This window comes from Dryas octopetala, chromosome 4, assembly GCF_963921425.1.
Source record: "Dryas octopetala chromosome 4, drDryOcto1.1, whole genome shotgun sequence".
NCBI lineage: Eukaryota > Viridiplantae > Streptophyta > Magnoliopsida > Rosales > Rosaceae > Dryas > Dryas octopetala.
This window is the reverse complement of record NC_141369.1, coordinates 8,259,174-8,280,472: the sequence shown is the minus strand read 5'-3', so window position 1 is coordinate 8,280,472 and position 21,299 is coordinate 8,259,174. Positions and strand designations below refer to the sequence as shown.

Sequence of the window (21,299 nt, the reverse complement as noted above, 5' to 3'; positions counted from 1 at the left end):
TGTAATGGTTGCTATCACTCAATTTCAAATTTTTAATTATATTCGAAAATCATTATTACATGTTAAGTTCAAGAAGAACTAATCACACGCTCTTTCAAAGAAAAAAATCAATTTTTTATGGTAAGATTGTGGAGTGACAATAATTCTCAATCAGTGATGAAAAGAAAATGATAGCTCACTTAAAAACATCACCGAGTTGTGCAAAATTCGGCTCTGTGTGGACTGAGAAAAACAAAATTTGAATGCCTGAACTCTTTTGTCAAAATTAAGAACTGGAAGTGCTTTAAACTTCAAATGGACCAATAATGCACAAATAAGATAAGAGTGATTACATCATTTACATGGCTTACAAGTCATGCAAAGTAATGCTTTCAAATTTAACAGCAAGGCCAACAGACCCCACCTGACATAAATTCCAAAAGTTGTGGTCCAAAATTTTAATTTAATAAACCTCCACCTTTTTTAAATTCAAACTGATAACCACTGGCACTAATTTGTAAGGTGGGCATATTTTAATTTTTAACAATATAGTTATCTTCGAAATGTATTATTATTTTATGGACTTCAAGGTATTAAAAGCCTCACCTTAGGTTCTGTAATGCTCATTCCAGCTTGTTAACAGATTCTGATACCCACTTTATATCATATATGCCTTAAAGGCGTATCTGTGCTGGTGGTTCGGTCAACAACAGGCAAAAATATTGGAATGAGGAAGAATTTTTTGTTGCACAGGAAGAATTTTTTTTGTCCAACGGCATGTTGTGGGGGTATTACTAATTTATTTAAACTATAATACATGTATAATTATCTTTTTATTACAACACATATATAGTTATCATGAGTTGAGGATTTAGAATTTAGATGTTAATGCTTATATATGTGTTATAATGGATAAATTTATAATATTACGCAAGCATGTCATGTGATTTTTGGCACACTGCATTGGTTAACTATACTAATCCTCATTGATTCTCTCTAACTATCCAACACAAAAAAAATAAATTATGTCATGCAATATTAAAGTATATATAAAAAAAATTTGGAATAAATGAGTTAAACTCTTAACCTATCTAAATCATAATTTATCTTCCTAGCATTTTAGTACGTCCTTTACAAAAATTTTAATCAGTTATATCAATTTTTATCCTAAGAAATTGAGGGATTATGAGTAGGAGGGTTATTAATTCATCTTTTATTTTTTAACAATAATTTAGTCTTTGAATTTTGAACTCACGATCTTCTCTAATATCATCTACTAAATCAAATAATCATTAGGGAAGAGTTATTATTTGTGTATTTCAAAAATAAATACAAAAACTTGAAAACTGTTATAAAATTGAAAAAACAGCTGTCTTTCTGTTTTTCATTAGACAAAACAGCTGTCTTCAGTTTGAATACAAATTTTAAGAATAATACAAGTTGATGTAGTTAATGTGTCATTTTTTCTGATCATAAATTGTATTTATTCTAGAAAAAAAAATATATATGATACAAGGAATGAGTAATGGCCTTATTGATTCGGGTCAGTCTCATAATATTTGGACTTTGCAATAAAATTTTAAAAATAGGAAAATGACAGAAAATGAGAACCACATCTGTCACACCAATGTGACATTTCTGTTTTTCCATTATTTCTTTGAAAATCAAATGATGAATGTGTATCCATTGCGTTTTATCAAATTAAAAAAAAAGGCTTAATTATGTTTTTATTACCCAAAGTTTGAGTTAATTTCTACTTTACCACCTAAATATTTAGGCTTAATTATCGATTTACCACCCAAAACTGTAACTCATTCCCACTTTACCACCTGAAAGTTTTTTTGTCCCAGATTACCACCTGTAACTTACATCCGTGTCCCATTTTACCTTGTTCCGTCAACAATTCCGTTAATGCTGACGATCTGGCCGTTAATGCTGACGTGGCGCGCTAGATGTGCGCCACGTGCCACATCTTTTTTTTTTTTCGCATTTTTTTATTTTATTTTTTTTATAAACTTTGAAAATTAATTAAAAATAGCTCCGAACTTAGAAAAATACAAAAAAAATTCCTACGGACTCGTCTTGACTAGCACTAATTTACTATAAGGTTAAATTACCAATTTGCCCTCTAAAAATTTTTTAAAAAATTAGAAAGTCCAAATTTATTTCTAAAAAATTAAAATAAACTTTCCTCTATTAAATAAATTCTAGAATTTTCGTAAACTCTTGGACAAATTCTCAAAAATATTTTGAAAAATTACCAAAAGCTTGTTTTAGAGAATTATTTCGAGACTTTACAGAAATTTTAGAATTTTTCTAGAATTTATTTTATAGAGAATTTTATTTTTCTCTAAGACCGAGAGGTCTTTTGGGTAGCAAGTGTTCACGAGAAAGGTATTGTTAGTTTTTAGAAGACTAACGGTGCAGACCTCATATTTTTTGGAGTTCGGGAGATTATTCTATGAATTTTCAAAGAGTCTAGAGTATTTTAATTTTCTAGAAATAAATTTAGACTTTCCAAATTTTTTGAAAATTTTTAGAGGGAAAATTGGCATTTTGACCCCATAGTAAATTAGTACTAGTTAAGACAAGTCGGTAGGAATTTTCCGTGTATTTTTCTAAGTTCGGAGCTATTTTTAATTAATTTTCAAAGTTTATAAAAAATAGAAAAATCAAAAAAATCAAAAAATACAAAAAAGATGTGACACGTGGCGCACATCCAGCGCGCCATGTCAGCATTAACGGAATTGTTGACGGAACAAGGTAAAATGGGACACGGATGTAAGTTACAGGTGGTAATCTGGGACAAAAAAACTTTCAGGTGGTAAAGTGGGAATGAGTTACAATTTTGGGTGGTAAATCGATAATTAAGCCAAATATTTATTTGTTTTACTTTACCACTTACAACTATTTCATGTGTCTCATTTTACCTTTTTTCGTTCATTCTGTCATTCAAATCATAAAAAATGCTGACGTGGCAGTTACAGGTGGGCATTTTAACTGTGCACAGGCAAAACCGGCTGAACTGCATTGATAAAACATCGTAGAAAATCGTGTTGACCTAAAAAAGTCAACACAGCAAAGAAAACCGAACTGCACCAGTTCCATTCGGTTCCAATTTTGGTTCCACACTTTATTTAACCAAACCGCACCGCATAAATAAAACAAATTATATATTTTTATACTATTTTTATACATATATATATCATTTTTATATCACTAATTAGTAATTTATATACCTAAACCTTTTTTTTTCTTTTTTTTCTTTCCTTCCTTTCCCAGTTTCCTAGTAACTCTCTCTTCCCTATCATTTCTTACTTTCTCCTTCTTTCTCACAGTCACAGTCTCATAGATCTCCTCTATTCTCTCTCCTCCCTTCCGCGACACCAACTTCTCCTCAGTTTAGCATGACATCGGCGAGACACCGGCCTCTCCCTCTCGACCCAGTCGCCTCCTCATCCCTTTTCTCCTCCCTCCCCGGCATATCTGTCTTTCTTCGATCTGCCGCCCTCAGGCAGTCCGGCAACGGCTAGCAACGAGGCCGGGCCTCACCTTTTCCTCCCCTCTCTCCCTTTGGTCTCCGCCTCCCCAGCTCGAGCCCAACACCGCGGTGGAGAACCGAACCGCACCGGCCCTTGAATGGGTTGGGTTGGTTTGGTTTTCTCTCATCCCTCCCAGTTTCCAGCGCCGAACGGCACTGCTGCCCCCCTTTCGGCGCGGTACACGGTTCTAGGGGTGAACTAGGCCAAACCGCACCGTGCCCACCCCTAGTGGTAGTGGCATATTTTCCTCTCTTCATTCAATTTTGTCTACTTGGACAAAAAAATCTACTAAAATTTCTTATATTTTATTAAATATTAAATTTAACTATGATAATTAAAAACTAAAAATATGAGAATTTGTTTTTGGGGTGGGGGAAGGGAAGGAGGAAGGAGATGGGTTTTGTTTTGTTTTTTTTTTTTTTTTTTTAAGTTTTAGAATATTATATTTTTAATTCATTTTTTTACACATGGCAACTTACATAAGAAAAAAAAGGCCTACAATGGCCATGTAGGTGCCACATCACCAATTTTTAGGGTTTAGGATAATTTTTTATTTATTTTTTTGTCCAAGTTGACGAAATGACAAGAATCCCTTTGACACATCAGCATTTTTAACGATTTTGACGATGGAATGGACGGAGAAAGGTAAAGTGGGACACGAGGCATAATTTTAGGTGGTAAAGTGGGAGAAATAAACATCTTGGTGGTAAAGTGAGAATGGACTCAAACTTTGGGTGGTAAAAACACAATTAAGCCTAGAAAAAAAATCTAATATTTTATGTAATTTATTATTTTCAAGGGTGGAAGAACTCTTGAAATTAATCTGTTTGAACCAAAATTTTGCCTATAGACCAAAATATATTTAAGCTACAATCTGACGGCTGGAGTGAATTTGGGTTGAGATTATATGATAGAATCCTTGTGTGGCCTAGATTGAAATGTATTTAGGCCGCGATTTCAGGCTGTTAGGCAGCAATCTTAGGCCGTCACTAAGTTTAAGCCGCGATTTTAGGGCCGAGTTACAACACTCAAGCCGCCATTAAATTTGGGCTGCAATTTTAGGACGAGGTCTAATACTCAGGCCATCACTAAATTTAGGCCATAGCTCGACGGCCAGATAAAGTCAAAAAATGGGATTTGAGATAATTTTTATAATTATCTTGATTCAAGCTAGTTTAGGCCGACCTCTTTTTCGGCTAAATTAAGAAGTGAATTAATATTTAGGTTGAATGTGCTTACGGCCATCGACCACATGGACGGCCGTATACGCATAGCAACCTCACCTAATTGATGGTCGTAGCTAAACTTGATTGCGGCCAAGTTATTCCAACTGAGCAAGCGAGCAGCCTATGTTGACGATGAAGTTTTGACCGCGGTCTGTAAAAGTGATTTAAGAGTATCATGGAAGTCAGTTAATGCCCAAGGACGATGAGCCACGGCCGACGGCCTAATTATGAGCTTCCATATTTATTACCAAGACTATACTCATAATTTAATGTCAAAGATTTTATCTTCAAGCCCACCATGGGAAGAGTTTGGATATTTCTTGGATGCCAAGTGAAGATAAGGATCTTATCTCATCAATTCTCTGAGATTGAGTTGGACTTTTCTTTGAGGCCAAGTAATGGCTCGGCCCAATAGGGTTGTCATTGACCCTATAAATACAAGTAGTTGGAGAAGCAAAAAACAACGAGAGCCTCCCCAAAAATCAACACCAAATATCATTCAAGCTTTTCAAGCTTCCTAGTTATCATGATTTAGTTTTAGTTTCTCTTTTGTAATAGTTTATTCTTGAAGGATTGAGGCTAATCTCATGAACTTATTAGGATTTTAGTTTTCTTTTCAAGTAGTTTAAAGATCGTTTTTTAGGAGATCTCATGCTTTTCTTTAAGGTTTAGTGTTTCAGAACATTTGGGTTTTCAATGGATTTCTTAGTAATAATATGAGTGTGATCTTTAATTTACATATCGTTAATTAGGTTTATTTTCTGCACGTACGTAATTAGATTTGCTTTCTTCATCGCTTTCTTTATCGCTTTCGTAGTTTAGAATAGTGTTAGATATTTATGCACTTTATTAGTTCACACTCGTATTGTTTCTATTAAATCTTTAGGATTATCTTTGTTTTGATTGCACTTTACTTTTCCTGCATCTACTTGTTTATTTTAATTTTATTTTTATTTTTAATTTTATTTTCATCAAATTCACACCCATCATCCATACATATATAATCACCGACCAAATCACTTTTATCTCATCACGCCCTCCCAAAAGTCCTTGCATCATCAAGGCAGTGAGAACCCTTGCGACCAAGATCCGTTCCTTCCTCTGTCCACGGTCGTTTGACCGGAAGTCAGATTTATGCGCATATCATCACAATTGTACGCTCGGCTCGAGGCCGCATACTGGCACGCACACAAGAAGGACGCAATTTTCTTGATCAGCGGCCTAGTCGACACATGGCCGTAGAGATTTTGAGGCAAACATAATCATAAGTTTAATTTTGTTACATTTAAAGATAGAGATAATTAAATTTCATTATAATAATATCTTAAACCGCCGATTGGTTGAGGTAGCTAGGTACTGATCGATTGACAGTTGTCCTCAATCAATCAGCAACTATAGCTACAATTGTGGATCAATTTTTTCTTTAATTTTTCTTTAAATCTTAATATTTGTAGAATTGATATGACTTTTTTATTTTTTATTTTAGTGTTTTTAAGCATGTTTTAAAAGATTTATTGGTTTAAAATTTAAAATTAATATTTTTATTGATAATATATAGTGTAGGTACTATGTTGTCATTGTAGTTGAAGGTAATTGCAATTGTAGTTGGAATCGAGATGAATAGCCAATCGATCGACATGAAGTGAAGATCCAACAATGATGCATTTTTTTTTCCTGTAAGATGAAGTCAAAAGCATATGTCATATGTGGTCTATCACTTATAATATAAAACCTTAAATTTTTTAACCAAAATAAAAAATAAAAAATTAAAAAATGGTGGTATGACAACCCACCTTTCTTATTTGCTCACTTAATTACATTTTTTTTTCTTATGTAAACACTACAAAAAAATATGGAATAGGCAACAGAACAATAGGCAAGGAATTAAAATTCGTTGCCTATTCCGGGAATAGGCAAGGAATAGTTGCACATAGGCAACGAATCTGAAATTGGTATTGAAAAACTCATCAGCAACGAATCCTTTGGAATAGGCAATGCTTATTTTGTTGCCAAATAGAGTAATTAGCAAGGAAAGTACCAACTCGTAGCCTATTTTTATGAGAATTGAAGCGCCAACCATTGCAACCATGATTTCCTTGCCTCATGTTTTTTCATTCATTGCCCATTAGTGTTATAGGCAAGGAAAAAACAATTTGTTGCCTATTTACAAGAAAACTTGGAATGGCAACGGAACAATAAGCAACAACAGAAAAGTCCTTGCCTATTCTCCGAATAGGCAAGGAATGGTTGGTCATGGGCAACGATTGAACATTAGATATTGAACAATACATAGGCAACAACTTTAGAATAATAGGCAACGTATCGTTCGTTGCCCATTAATGTTATCGAACTTATGAACGATCGTGATTTTTCTAATGTAATCGAATGGGTAGATGAATTCTGATTTGGTCGATTTTTTACAAAATTTATCTTTGTGTATAAACGTAGAAAATGAACGGCTCCGATTGTTGAAATCACGTTGTGGTCTTCACAATTATTGAAACGACAAGGTTTCAATGAAAAAGTTAAATAGCATAATACTCTTCAAGTATATGTATATGTAGAAACTCACATCTCGATCGTGTTTTCAACGATCCAAACCGTTGATTTTTTAGTTTCTCACTCAAAGATCATCCCTTCAAAAAATTGGCCCAATCGGAGATGTAGAAGTTAGATAATGGTGGTCGAATTTATGAACGATCTTGGTTTTTCTAATGATAATTGAACATGAAGATGAATTTCAATTTTTTCGATTTTTTACAAGATTGATCTATGAGTGTAAATGTAGAAAATGAAAGGCTCCGATCGTTGAAATCACGTTGTGGTCTTCACAATTAGTGAAACGATAAGGTTTCAACGAAAAAGTATTTATATATATAGAAGCTCATATCTCAAACGTGTTTCCAATGATCCAAACCATTCATATTTTAGTTCCCCACTCAAAGATTATCCCTGTAAAAAATTGACCTAATCGGAGATGTAGAATTTAGGTAACGGTGGTCGAACTTATGAACGATCATGATTTTTCTAATAATAATCACACGGGTAGGTGAATTCTGATTGGGCGATTTTTTGCAGAGATGATCTTTGAGTATGAACATAGAAAATGAACGGCTCTGATCGTTGAAATTAGGTAACGGTGATCAAGAAAGTTGACATAATAAACTTTTTTTAAAGAAGAATTTTATTTTTGTATTAATAACCTTTTAAAAAAAAATAGTTGTTTATTTTAATTTTTATTCTTTATTTTTTTGTAAGCCTGTATTTTTTTCGAAATTACCCGCCTGATCGTAAATTTTCAATTTCCCACCTTATGTTTCCTTCTCCCTCTTTAATCTCTCTTTCTCTCTCTCTCTCTCTCTCTCTCTCTCTCTCTCTCTCTCTCTTTCTAGTATATCAAAAACACTCAAAATCTCTAGAAAATCAAAGACGCTCACACTCTCCCTCTCATCCCCTTGGTTCTCTCAGCCCCGCCCTGCTTCGCCGTTCCCCGCCTCAGCCCAGCCCAGTCCAGTCCCGCCCCGACCTGACCTGCCCTGCTTAGCCCGGCCCCCACCCTCATCTCTTTCCCCCTCGATTTGTCTCTCCTCCCTCACCGCCCTCGTCCCATCCCCCTCCCCCCCGCGTCCTCGCTCCCCCTACTCATCGAAACTCAACCCCTAGCCCCGACGACCCACCACTGTGGCAGGAGGGATGGGGCTGGGTTTGGGTTGGCTTGGATTTGGGTTTTGGCTGCTGGGATTTGGGTTTTGGTTTCTGATTATTAAGCTTTGGGGATCCAAAGGTTGTTTAGGGTTTTGGGTTTTCTTCCTCTGAGGCTATTTTTCAGGTTGACTTCAAGCTCCATCCTTCTTTTTCTGATTAGAAGTTCATTTTTAATCTCTAAAGAAAAAAATTGATCTTGTAGTCTCTGTATAATTTGAAGGCTTGTGTCAATCTGAGATTATTCGACTACTAATTTATTGATATTACTTTTTAGAGTTTGATTGTTTGGTAATTGTTATAGGTGTTTGGATTTTAGAGGAATCTAAGAATATGACACAGAAATCCTCCAATGGGGAGCACCAGACTACAACAAAGCCTTCTCATATGCCATTCCCTCTGCGTTTTTCTAAATTTTTTCAGGTCCTTGTGCTAATTTATTTGTTTATTTATTCCTATATCTTTTTTTTGGGTTATTGTAATTTGTTTTTACTGTATATTTCTTCTAAAAAAATGAAAATTAATTTCAATGTATAGATATTATATCAAACAAGCCATTTTTTCTTGTCTTATTTTGTTTCTATTTGATTTCACGCATTGCCCATACAATTGGTTTGTACTATTAGATCTTCAAAATTCAACTCCGCTCCACCAAAAAAGGCTGTGCAGGATAGGTATTGTATTGGACCATTGGTACTCTCTCTTTCTTGGTTCTCTGTTTTACCCCGAATGCTCAAACAGTGAAGTCAAGGAAGTATTGGCTATCCTTATTGCAATCTAGTTCGTTTTGAACTTTGGTGGAATCTTTGTCATTACAGTTTTGATATAAATCATGCTACTGTACACTTCAAGGAGTATTTTTGTTTGGTATTAGATGGCTAATAAATATCATCATTCTGATGACATTGTGGTGTTTTTCATATAGTTGATTGTAATGCTCTTCATTGTGTACTTTCATTGTTGATTGTATATATATATATATTTTTTTTTTTTAAATTACATTTATGTTTGTATAAATATAATTTTTATAGTCTGTATGTGCTAATTATAATGAATTATAACATTTGAAAACATATCATAGTGATTAACCCTTAAAGTTATTATTGCAGATTCCAAATGTTGAGAGAGCTCATTCACCATAGTGATCAAAAGAGAGATAAAGCGTCATTTTTATTAGATGTACATTCCAAATTGTTGACTAACTGGAGTTTCATTCTTATTATTTTTTTGGTTCCCAGGTTATCGAATACATTCAGTTTTTGGTATGAGGGTCCACACTAAGGATGGAACCATGATTACACATTTTAATTGTGCTCTTTTTTGTCCCTTTTCATACGGTTTCATTTGTATATGTTTTTTACAATATTGTGCAGGAAAATATTATAACTTACTTGAAAATGGCTGTTCCTGACCCCTCCAACTAAGAGTTGGGTTTTTAAAATATAAACCTTTCTTTTTTTTTTTTTTTATGTAGTTCTTAAACAGTTCTGGCTGAAAATGTCTTCATCAGCCAGCTAAAGTGAATGTGCTTGCTTGTTGATTTATGCAATTGAGTGTGGTTGTTGGTTTATGTAATTTTGTACATCTTTCTGTCTTCCAGCAGATGTATTGGTCTTCCTATATACTCTTTTTTTTTTTTTTACTTTTCTTCCAGATTGATCTATTATAAAATTAAGTATATTATGATTAAGTGAATTCAATGTTTCTATCCATGTTTATTTTGGTTGAAATTGCAGGATGTGTTCAATCTACTTCCAAATCTCAATGCGGCTGAGTTATTCTAGGCGTTTGCAGGTATACAAGCGAAGTTTGAGTTATATGCAGGTTGAGTGGTGTAAATGAATTCTCTGTGTAGTATTGATAGTGATTTTCTTGTATGTTTTCAGTGGAGTAATGCAAAAAACAAACGAAGCGGTTACACTCAAGCACAAATTGATGAGGTGCAGGTTGAATGGGGAGAGTTTGTGACCTTGACTTATCTGTAACCCTGTTGGGAGGTATTAGGTACTTAGGGTTTGCCATTTTGTTGATATTTAGATCAAGTTATGCTGCCATGCCATATTTTTGGTAAAGAAGGCAAGTGCTAGTACACGTGGTTCTGATTTTTGTAAATGTGGACAGATTATTGAACAAGGGTATAGATGTTCAGATTATAGGTAAATTGTTGCCATGACAATAATTTGTAAGTCTAGGCAGCTAGGTTTTGGTACACATGCGATTGATTGTTATCTTGAACAAATATTGATTGCTTTAATGAATAGATTTTGAATGAATGGATTTATAGTTGAATGGACTTATATGGTTGAATGGATTTATGGTTGAAAATACCAAAAAAAAAAAAAAGGTGTATGGTATTTTTAATTGCAAAATACCAAAAAAAAAAAAAATGCAGGCTATATTTTTAATTGCAAAAATACTATAAAAGCAACGCCCTTTTTCCTTATGTATTGTAAGAAGAGGCAAGGAAATGGTTGTTGCTTATGCAAAGGTAACAAGGATTTCCTTGCCTATTGTGAGAATAGGCAAGGAAAGGGTTGTTGCCTATGAAAAGACAATGAGGATTTCCTTGCCCAAGTTTATTTTTGTGATATTAGGCAACAATAGAGTCGTTGTCTATAAATAGAATAGGCAATGACGATACTGTTGCATAATGTAATAGGAAATGAGGCCATCGTTGCTCAATCCTTCGAAAAATTATATTTTCGAGTCACAATAGGCAACAATAAAGTCGTTGCCAATTTCGCAACGACCGCCGAAATCGTTGCTTATAATTATAGGCAAGGGTCCTAGGGTAACGACCCTAGCAGCGGTAAAAAGTCGTTGCCTATTTGTTTAGGCAAGAAATTTTTAGCTTTAGACAACAACTTTCAATCGTTGCCAAATCTCTGTTTTCTTGTAGTACGTGAAAATTACTTAAGCAATCGAAAAATAAAGAAAACTTAACGCACCTTGCGATAGTATGCTGCCATGGCAGCGCCCCCATCAAGTAGTGCTGCCTCAACATTCCCCTTCCCCATATGTGGCAGCACCACCCGACAGCCATGGGCCGCTATATTCATTTTCTAATTTTGCTGAAAAAATAAATAATAAACTAAACTAGTGGAACTTTTAGTTCATCTTAATTTCAATAAAATCAAAACATGTCATTTACTTATTCAAAAGGATCCAAGTTATCCAACAAACAAACCATATAACCACTTGGATTAGAAAAGAAAAAAGTGGATACGTATCTTTTCATGTCAAAGAAGAATCATGCCAATTGCCAAATTATGGTTGCCAAGCACCTATGGAAATGACACTTGATGTAATGTGTGAAATACTGTCTAAATTGACAGGTATTTCATCTTAATCTTCATAATAGTTAGACATATTCAAAGTATTAAAGCTTGAAATTTTTGGCGAAAATTTTGCTTTTTTAGGGTTTCGAAATCGAAACACATATTTAACAAATTTTCGTGAAGATTTTATCAAAATTTTTGAAATTTTGGCGAAATTTTCCTATTTTCTATTTTCTCTAACTTCAGAAATTCATTAAAAATACATCGAGACTCCAAATAATTTACCGAAAAATTCTACGGACTCGTATTGATGAGTACTAATTTCATATGACCTCAAAATAGTCAAATTACTTTTAGAAAAATTATGAAAAATCCTACTCTCATAATTTAATTCTGAAAAAAATATTAATCACCAAATTCTTGAATTTTCCTTTTCTAAAATTCATTTCTACACAACTAAACTTTAGAACCACAACCAAAGGTCTAAATTAGTTAAAATAAACTTAAGAAAATTTCTAATTCCTTTAAACAAACCTTAAAACAAGTTTGAAAAATTTAAGTAACAAAATTACCATAAGCCAAAATTTGGGTTGTTACACTCAGTACGTGAAGACAAAGCTTGGCTGGGTGAGAGGCACGAGGAAAAAAAGTAAGGAAAGAAAAAAAAGAAAAAAAAAAGAGAAAAATGAGGGGCGGTTTGGGGCCTTGGGCAATTGGAAAGAAAAAAAAAAGTTTGAGATTTCGTTTAATTATTTTAAAGCCTAACTATCAGGCTCCTTCTGTTGAGGTATACCTCAACTTATTTATGTTGAGGTATACCCTGTTGGGGCCCACACGAGCCGTTTTGTGTCAATCCGAACCGTTCAATTTTTACATCTCCATAGATAGATCATCCTTGCAAAAAATTAGCCAAATCGGAAATCATTTGTCTATCTAACTTTGATCAAAAAAATGGACGAACCAAGTATTTTCGATGAAACCGTCCATTTGTTTTATCAAAGTTAGATAGGCAAATGATTTCCGATTTGGCTAATTTTTTGCAAGGATGATCTATTAATGAAGATGATCCTTGCGAACGGTTCGGATCGATACAAAATGACTCCTGTGGGCCCCAACAAGGTCATACCTCAACATAAATAAGTTGAGGTATACCTCAACAGAAGGAGCCTGACCTAACTATAGTACATTTTTATATAAAAAAATAATTAAAAATATCCTAAAGGGCCTAAAACCTAATATTCTAAAGAATATAGAATATTTAGGGTTTCATGTATAGATTATATAATATAAAGAGTATTAGGGTATATAGAGTATATAGAGTATTATGGTTTAGATTTTAGTGTATAATTAAATTATAGAATATAAAGAATATACTAATTTTATTTAATAGTATTTGCTCCAGCTCGCATTATATTCACCTTATATCACATGAAACCTACTATATAATTTGGTTTCTTCAATATTTTTTATCAATTTAGTAGATAATATGTTAAATAAATATATGATAAAGTTTCATTAAAAATTTCTGTATTTTGATAGCAATTTCCGTCTAATTTTTGTAGAAATTTAAAAATTCTCGAAATTTTCATTAAAATTTTCTCGAAATCCAAAATTTAATTCTTTGGACATATTTGATTAAAGGAAAATTTAAAAAGAGAAATTTGCACATTTACTATCCAAACTATAAGATGTGTGTTCATTTAGCACAAAAACAAAAAACTTTTACTATTTGTCATTCAGACTTTGCGCCGTGTACCAATGTGGCACCTTTATCACATTCCGTTTATTATTCTGTTAAATTATAAGGGTGTTTTCGTAAAATCATATATAAGCGTTTTAGAAAAAAAATCTCAAAAAAATATTTATTTAAAACTAAAATTTCTTAAAATTAAAAATAATCAACCCAGCCCAACCTTCCCCTTCCCCTGGACCCTTCCCCTTCCACGGCCAACCCAGAACCCAGAGAGCAAAAGAGGAATTGCTTCCATTTTGGTCTGTGAAAAGTCGGCGCCGGCGTCACCTCCCAACAGCACCCACTCTCCCCTCTTTCTCTTTCTCTTTCTCTTTCTCTTTCTTTCTTCCTCTCTTTCTCACGACACTATACCACCCAGCCCCGCCCCTCTGCCTCCGCTTTTTTCAGTTTGGTGCGACATCGTCTTCTTCGCAATGAATCAGATTTGCAATGAGAGAGAGAGAGAGAGAGAGAGAGAGAGAGAGAGAGAGGGAAAGTGGTGGGGGGTGGGGGGAGGGTTGAAGATCGACCAGCGCTGGAAAGATGGATGGGGTTGGGGCTGGGGACTGGTTGCAATGCCAATCACGTTGGGGGAGGAGTTATTAATTTTTATTTTTATTTTTATTTTTGGACTTAGGGAAGGGGTTACATTAGTCATTAGGTGTGTTCTTTAATTTTTAATTTGATTAAACTTTAAAATTAATATGTTTGTTAAAGAAAAATGAGTGAGAAAAAATTTTAATTTTTTTAAATTTTTATTTAAGGACAAAATAGGTAGTTTGGTGAAAAAATATGGTGATTTAACAGAAAATGTCAACTAGGTGCTACATCCCTATGCGGCATAAAGTGTGGGTGGCAATTAGTAAAAAAATTTTGTTTGGGTGATAAATGCACACAACCCCTATAGTCTGAGTTGTATCTATGCAAATTTCTCTTTGAAAAATAAAAGAAATTAGGATTAGAATTAAGTGCTCACGGACGGACTGATAAAAATAATATTTCAATGGTAAAAATTATTACTGGTATAATATTTTTATCATCGAAAAATTATTTTTATCAATTTAACGTGTAAGAGTATTGTTAGACGACATGTTTATATTTGTAGGTTATAATATTAATAATATTTATCCATATTATAATACATAGGTTGATTATATCACATGACAATGTATCGATTATACAGAATAATTTCTTGATGAGATGGAAGACGACGAAAAATTATTAAGTATAACCGATATGCCGTTACATGGTGTAACTTATCCAACGTGTAAAAGTATTGTTAGACGACATATTTATATTTGTAAGGTATAATATTAATAATATCTACTTATATTATAACACATATGTTAATTATACCACGTGATAATATATTAATTATACAGAATAATTTTTCAAAGATGACATAGGAGAATTTTAGGAATATAGGTAGGAGAAAAAAAAGAGTTTTTAACGTTTTTTAAAAAAACTGGTGGGAGTAGCCGAGTAGGGAAATAAGTGGGTGGGAAAATAGAAATGTCGGTGGCAATTGTGCCACTCCAAAATTATCTTCTAATTTGTAGGGGTGGGCACGGTACGGTATGGTACGGTATGAGCCCCATACCGATATCATACCGAAATTTTTATTCGTACGGTATCGGTACGGTATGGACATTTTTAAAACTTGTACCATACCATACCAGTGTTCTATGAATTCGGTATGGTTCGGTATGGTTTCGGTATATACCAACATTTTAAACTTCTTTTTTTTTTTTGGTCAAAAAACAATATTTAACAAAAAAAAAAAATACTTTTTCCCAACCAAAAGATAAAACAAAACTCAACTTGTAAGTTCCTTTCATTTCTTTGTGAACTATGACCGATGGTATTGATCCTTAATTAACCATCAAACGACTAATTAAGCACATATATAATTCTAACCCAATTCATCATCAACCAGTGTAAACACAGAATTAGAAAAGAAAGCAACTAATTATAAATCACACACCATTCTATATATATATATATATATCAATGCCAAAGAAACTACAACAATGACAAAAGGAAGAGTAAAAGAGTAAAACACAACAGCAACTCAGACCCAAGTATAGAAAGCATTACTATTATAGTCTATAGCATCATCATGGCTCTTTTCTTGTTTCTTTTGTTTGTGTCCGGTCCGTTGTGTGTGTTTTTTTTACCCAAATAGCCACTGATATCGCAACACTTAATTAAAAAAAATTAATAATTAAATTAAAAATATATCGGTACGGTACGGTATTTCACGGTATTGAAAGTTTCATACCTATACCATACCGATTTAGACTCGGTATGGTACGGTATCGGTACGGTATATAATCGGTATTGTTTTTCGGTATAACATTGACACGGTATGGTATGGTACGGGTTCGGTTTTGGTAATAAATGCCCACCCCTACTAATTTGTCCCAATTTTGGTATTAGACACCCTGTCAAAATTATTTTCGAGCCCAGATTTATAAGCCCAATGAGTGGTCCCCGAGAAATTACAGTGGGCCCACCCAAGCATCGGAAGCTACCACTTGGGTCTAGTATGGGCCCAGAAACGTGAAACAATAACCAATGAAAACCCCTCACATGTGACATGCCAACTCAACGATTATCCCGCAATTAACGTTACGCAATCGCGTATGACACGATCAAACCGTTGAACCGTTGGATGACCGCCACGTGTGGCCTGTGAGTCGGATCCAACGAGTCTCACTCTCTCTTTTTAAAAAACGTGAGCTCCACACAACGAGCGATAAGAGCATCGCCTCCTGTAGCAAAGCAGCTCATAGAAGAACCCACAACGGCGCTAAGAATGCAACATTAAAAACCACAAAAACCCTTTGTCACCCATCTCTCTCTCTCTCTCTCTCTCTCTCTCTCTCTCTAAAATCTCCTTCTCTCTGCAAAAAAGAATGGCTGGGTTTGAGCAGCAAGTGAAGCAGAGGGCCCTAGAGGTCAAGCACTTTGTCAAGAAGGGTGTGAAGATTGTTGGGGATTCATGCAAGAAAGGCTGGTACAAGGTCAAGCACATCAGAGGCTGATGCTGATGCTGATGATATTCATGATTCAACATGCCTAATTTCAGTACCCAGTTTTCTTTATTATTGTTATTATCATAGGGTTTGATTTTGATGTAAAGAGATCTGCTCTATTTTTTTTTAGTTTTTTTTTTTTTTGGTTGTCTTTTTGGGCTTATGAAGTCTTTGGTTTTTCATAGTTTGGGGTTTTATGTTGACTATTATGGTAGGCTATTTTTTGTGAAAAGATTTGGTTTTGGTTATCTTTGAATGATTGAATCTCTCCTCTTCTCATCTGGGTTTATATTGAGATCTTACTGATTTTTTTTTTGGATTCTTATTGATGTATTGGGTTTTGTAACTTTTGTTTGGTTAAGTGTGGATCTGAGTGCAAGTTTCATCTCGAAAATAATTAAAGCACTTCGCTTTTTTTTTTGTTCTTTTTTTTTGCCTGACTAGATGAGCAATTTCAATTTGGCAAAAAAAGAGAATAAATTTCTTGTGAGAAAATACATCCAGTATTATGTGAGAGAGAATATGTTTATTAAGAGTCCATTAAAAACAGCCCAAAAAGGCACAATTGCTGCAGAGAATCTGCTTCCCAATTACAAACAAGGCCTAAAGGCCAAGGCAAACATGGGAGATCTCAGAAGTCGCACAAACCCAAAACATCACCAAAAAAAAAAAAAAAGGAAAAAAAAAGTTTAAAAACCAAAAGAGAAACAAACAAATTATGGATTTTTAAATGTTACAATAGTAGTTGAATTCATGATCTTTTAAACTACATTGCTGCAGGGATAGGTCCAGTTGGTTTGTTAGGGATGCATTAGAACTGTTATTACCTTTCTCCACAAGCAAATTTTGAGCACCAACACTAATTGCAATCAATAGGCGAATTTAATTAAATGAGAGGCATTGTTTGATAATAGAAATCATTGTTTGTAGATTAGTAGGGATAAAATAAATTTTCCCTTATGGTTAAATTCCCTTTTCTCTCTTCCGTTAGAGCTAATCTAATATTATTTCGTCAAGCTAAAAAACACTCTCTATTTTATTCCTTTAATACACATGAATCTAACTATTTAATATATCCAATCCAATTTCATACATCAAAGGAGGCCTTAGTCTCCTAATATATACTCTGATTAGTTATTGCAGTAGATTTTCTTTTTAATTTTGTTTAATAATTATGATTTACCATTTTATTATTTTTCATTAAAATTATGTTCCTCTTCATTGATTTTTGGGAAACTTTCATTTAGGTTATTTAATTAACAATTTACTGACTAAAACCTTATGACTTTTAAAATTCTAATTAAAATATAATAATATTGTAACTATTTCATATTACATAACATTGGTTCATTAGTTTCAATTTTATCACATATATCAGGTGCCGAGTCCTTGGTGGTCATTTTTGAGTGTTCGGCAGTATATTTTTACTTATTATCAAGCCCTGGTTTGTAGCCCAAAATCTCAGAGTTAAAACCTAACATGAAGCCTCCACAAACCTCATTTTATACCATAGGAAAATATGAGGTGAACCTGTATATTATATTCTCAAAAAATAATGACATATTTCCTTAACAAGACAATGGTCAAAGAGCTTTATTTAAAAAAAAAAAATCATTGTCTTTTTCTAAATAATAAATGTTAGAGGGACTAAACTCTAATTTTTCATTGATTTTTTGAAGTGAGAATATTTTTCGAATTTTTAAAAGTTTCACTAAGCTTTAAAGTTCTTCCTTTATAGTGGCCAAAAAAAAAAGTTCTTCCTTTATATTTAATGGTTTATACAGCTATTATTCTTCCTTTAAAGTGAGAATATAGATATTATTCTTAAGTGTAGTCTCTTTCTTAACCATTATAGTATTATACTGAAAATTTGAAGAATACCTTAGCCACAAAGAAAACTTGATTAGCCACAACATGTGCAGCTTGGTTACAAATCATTGGATGATAGGCTTGATACTCTGGCCAGACCCAGGCTACACAGCATTCCTATTGCAGTTTAAATATTTTGAGCATAGTATAGTAGGGAAGGACGCTCATTTTCCAAATGCAATGCCAGAATTTGTTCACAGTGTCACTGCCAGAGCTTGACCCCATACATAGCTCATAGCTCATAGCTGGAAGCCTGGAATCTATATCCACTGTTTACTGACTTATTACTGGGTAACAAATCAACTGGTCAACTCTTGCTGTCTACCCAAGAGCCAGATGGTTTATTGAGTTTGGCCCACACTCCCTCCATTTTTTTGGGCTTGCATAAATGGGGCTAGTTAGCCTGGTTTTTTATTTTTAAAAATTAGCACTAAGGTGCTAATACATTGCCTTCATACTTTGCGGACACCAACATTTATAGTAGGTTGTTTTGTATTCAAGGGTTTTGACCAAAATTTTTTTAACGAGGAGTATGTGTGAAAAGACCATTAGGGGCAAGTCCTTTTGTTTAATGTCTTCGATCAAGCTCTTGTGTGGTGGTTTTCAAGCTCATGTTCTCAATATTATGGAGTTTTTCGTCGGTGAGATTACTCCAATAATGCTCATTGTCGTCTTTTGGTTGAAATTGTTGTGCTAACTATGCAGAGAGTTTTTCGAAAGCTTTATGTGTCTCTGTACTCATATTAAGTATAGAGCCATACGGGTTGTTAAGAATCTTTTATCTGCTAAATGTTCATATTATCTTAATTCTTCTCCTATTAGGTGTTATTTTTTTTAGCCTTTAAAGGAGACACAATATATTATGGTCTGCAACAGAAATAAGGTTCAAGGAATCATCTTTCTCCTTAGAAGCACTTTCTGTTTCTTCCAACCTTGTCCCTTTGGTAAGCCTACAAGTCATGAAGTCATTTTCCCCCTAACATTCACTTGCATATAATAGAAGTAAAACTTTCTGCTTTTATTACTATATTAATATCATAATTTTTGGTCCAAACAACGTTATTTTAGAATTAGTAATGCTACACTTACCACATTTTTATACCATAATTTTATACCATCTTACATGGCATTCATACATTGGACACTAAAAATTAAAAAATAAAATCTAAAAAAGAAAAAGGAAATACCCTTCCAGTAAAGTAATGACACATAAAGTGGGATACAAATGTGGGAAAAAAAATGTGGGAAAAAAAATGTGGAACAATTAGCATTATTGTTTTAGAACATGGTTTAGGTGCATTTTTGAGAAGAAACAGTGGGGAGTTTTATTCAAGGAGAGTCTGAATACACTGTTTCAGAAAGCCATTCAGGCATTACATCTGTCCAAAAATGGACACCAACATGAGTAAGAGCAAAGTGAGCAAGTTTGTGCGCCGCCCAGTTGCTTTCACGCCGTCGGAATTGGCAGTTGCCATCTTCAAAGGAAGCCAGCAGTTGCTTGACTTCGTCAACAAGAACACCATCGACTGCCATGCATTGAGAAGAATCCAGAATGTCGTTGACCACCTCAGCTGCGTCCATCTCCAGCACAATCTTTGACAGTCCTAGGTCCATAGCCAAAGTGATCCCCATAATGGCGGCCAAGAGCTCAATGGTGCGAGGAGAGTAAGACCCTCGGACCTGTTTGGAAACCATTAAAGGTATCTCTCCATTACTATCTCGAAGAATTGCTCCGAGACCCCGAATTCGGCTTTTCGCAGAACCTCCGCTGGATACATTGATTTTAACATAGCCCGTCTCTGGCAGTTCCCATTCAGGGGGCCCCAGTTGCGTGGTGGTCGAACGTGGGGGGGGAACACTTGCGGCCAAGAAATCCGCAGCATACATAGTCAGTCTACTGTAAGAGCATGAGGCAGTTTCCGTAACGCCATTATGCACCAGTTCATTTCGCAGATTCCAGATACCCCAGCAAAGAAAACCAAACACTGTTAGCTCCGGGGAAGATAGCACCCCCAGTGCAAATTGGATAAAGTCAGTTACAGTGCCGCCCATAGGCCAACCAACCACTTCCCCGAAAGTAGATTGGCGCCAGATTTCCTTGGCTGCATGGCATTCCCAAATCGCATGGAGTGTCGTCTCCGGTTTCTTCCAGCATCGCAGGCAGTGAGGTTGGGGAACGATGTTTTTCTGGAAGAGGAGAGCAAAGCAAGGTATAATGTTTTTGCAGCAGCGCCATAAGAACAGTTTGATCTTCCCAGGGGCATTTATTTTCCAGATTTTTCGCTAGAAAGTCTGTTGTGAAGCATTGGAGGAGCAAGAGGCAGCTCTTCTGGTATCCATTCTTGTAAGCGCAACCCAGTAGGCACTTTTTACATTGTATATTCCATTTCGGGTGTAGTGCCAAATCCATTTGTCCTCCTGCCCTAGATGGCCCAGCGGGATGCCTGCTATTATATCCGCCTCCTCAATACAGAAATGTTGATATAGGAGAGTAGAGTTCCAGACCCCAACTGAGCTAAACAAATCTTTGACCCGGGTGTTCTCATCGAGTGTCCGGGGTGATTGGACACGGAATGAGAATGGCGTTGGAAGCCACTTGTCCTGGTACACTGAGATGGATTCGCCATTGCCCACTCTCCACCTCACTCCCTCATCTAGTACCCTCCTAGCCCACAGTAGGGATCGCCAGAAAAAAGACGGCCGGCCGCCATAAAATTGCCACTAGCAAAGTATTTTTCTTTCAGGACTCTGCACACCAGAGAGTTGGGAGCAGTGATGAGGCGCCAGCCGTGCTTGGCAAGTAAGGCCATATTGAAATATTGTAGATCCCGAAAACCTAAGCCCCCCTCAAATTTTGACATACACATGCGATCCCAGCGAAGCCAGTGCATCCCTTTCCCATTGTTTGCTTTCCCCCACCAGAAGCGAGATGC

General features: G+C 34.9%; 1 protein-coding gene across 1 annotated transcript; it reads right to left on the bottom strand.

Annotated features, from left to right (window-relative positions):
- Positions 1-19,695: 19,695 nt before the first annotated feature.
- Positions 19,696-20,993, bottom strand: LOC147286494 (uncharacterized). The gene is made up of 2 exons (XM_086240778.1): positions 20,838-20,993; positions 19,696-20,553 (listed from the first exon to the last, which is right to left on the bottom strand). The coding sequence occupies exons 1-2, from the start codon at positions 20,991-20,993 to the stop codon at positions 19,696-19,698; spliced, it is 1,014 nt and encodes a 337-aa protein (XP_086096904.1).
- Positions 20,994-21,299: the final 306 nt, after the last annotated feature.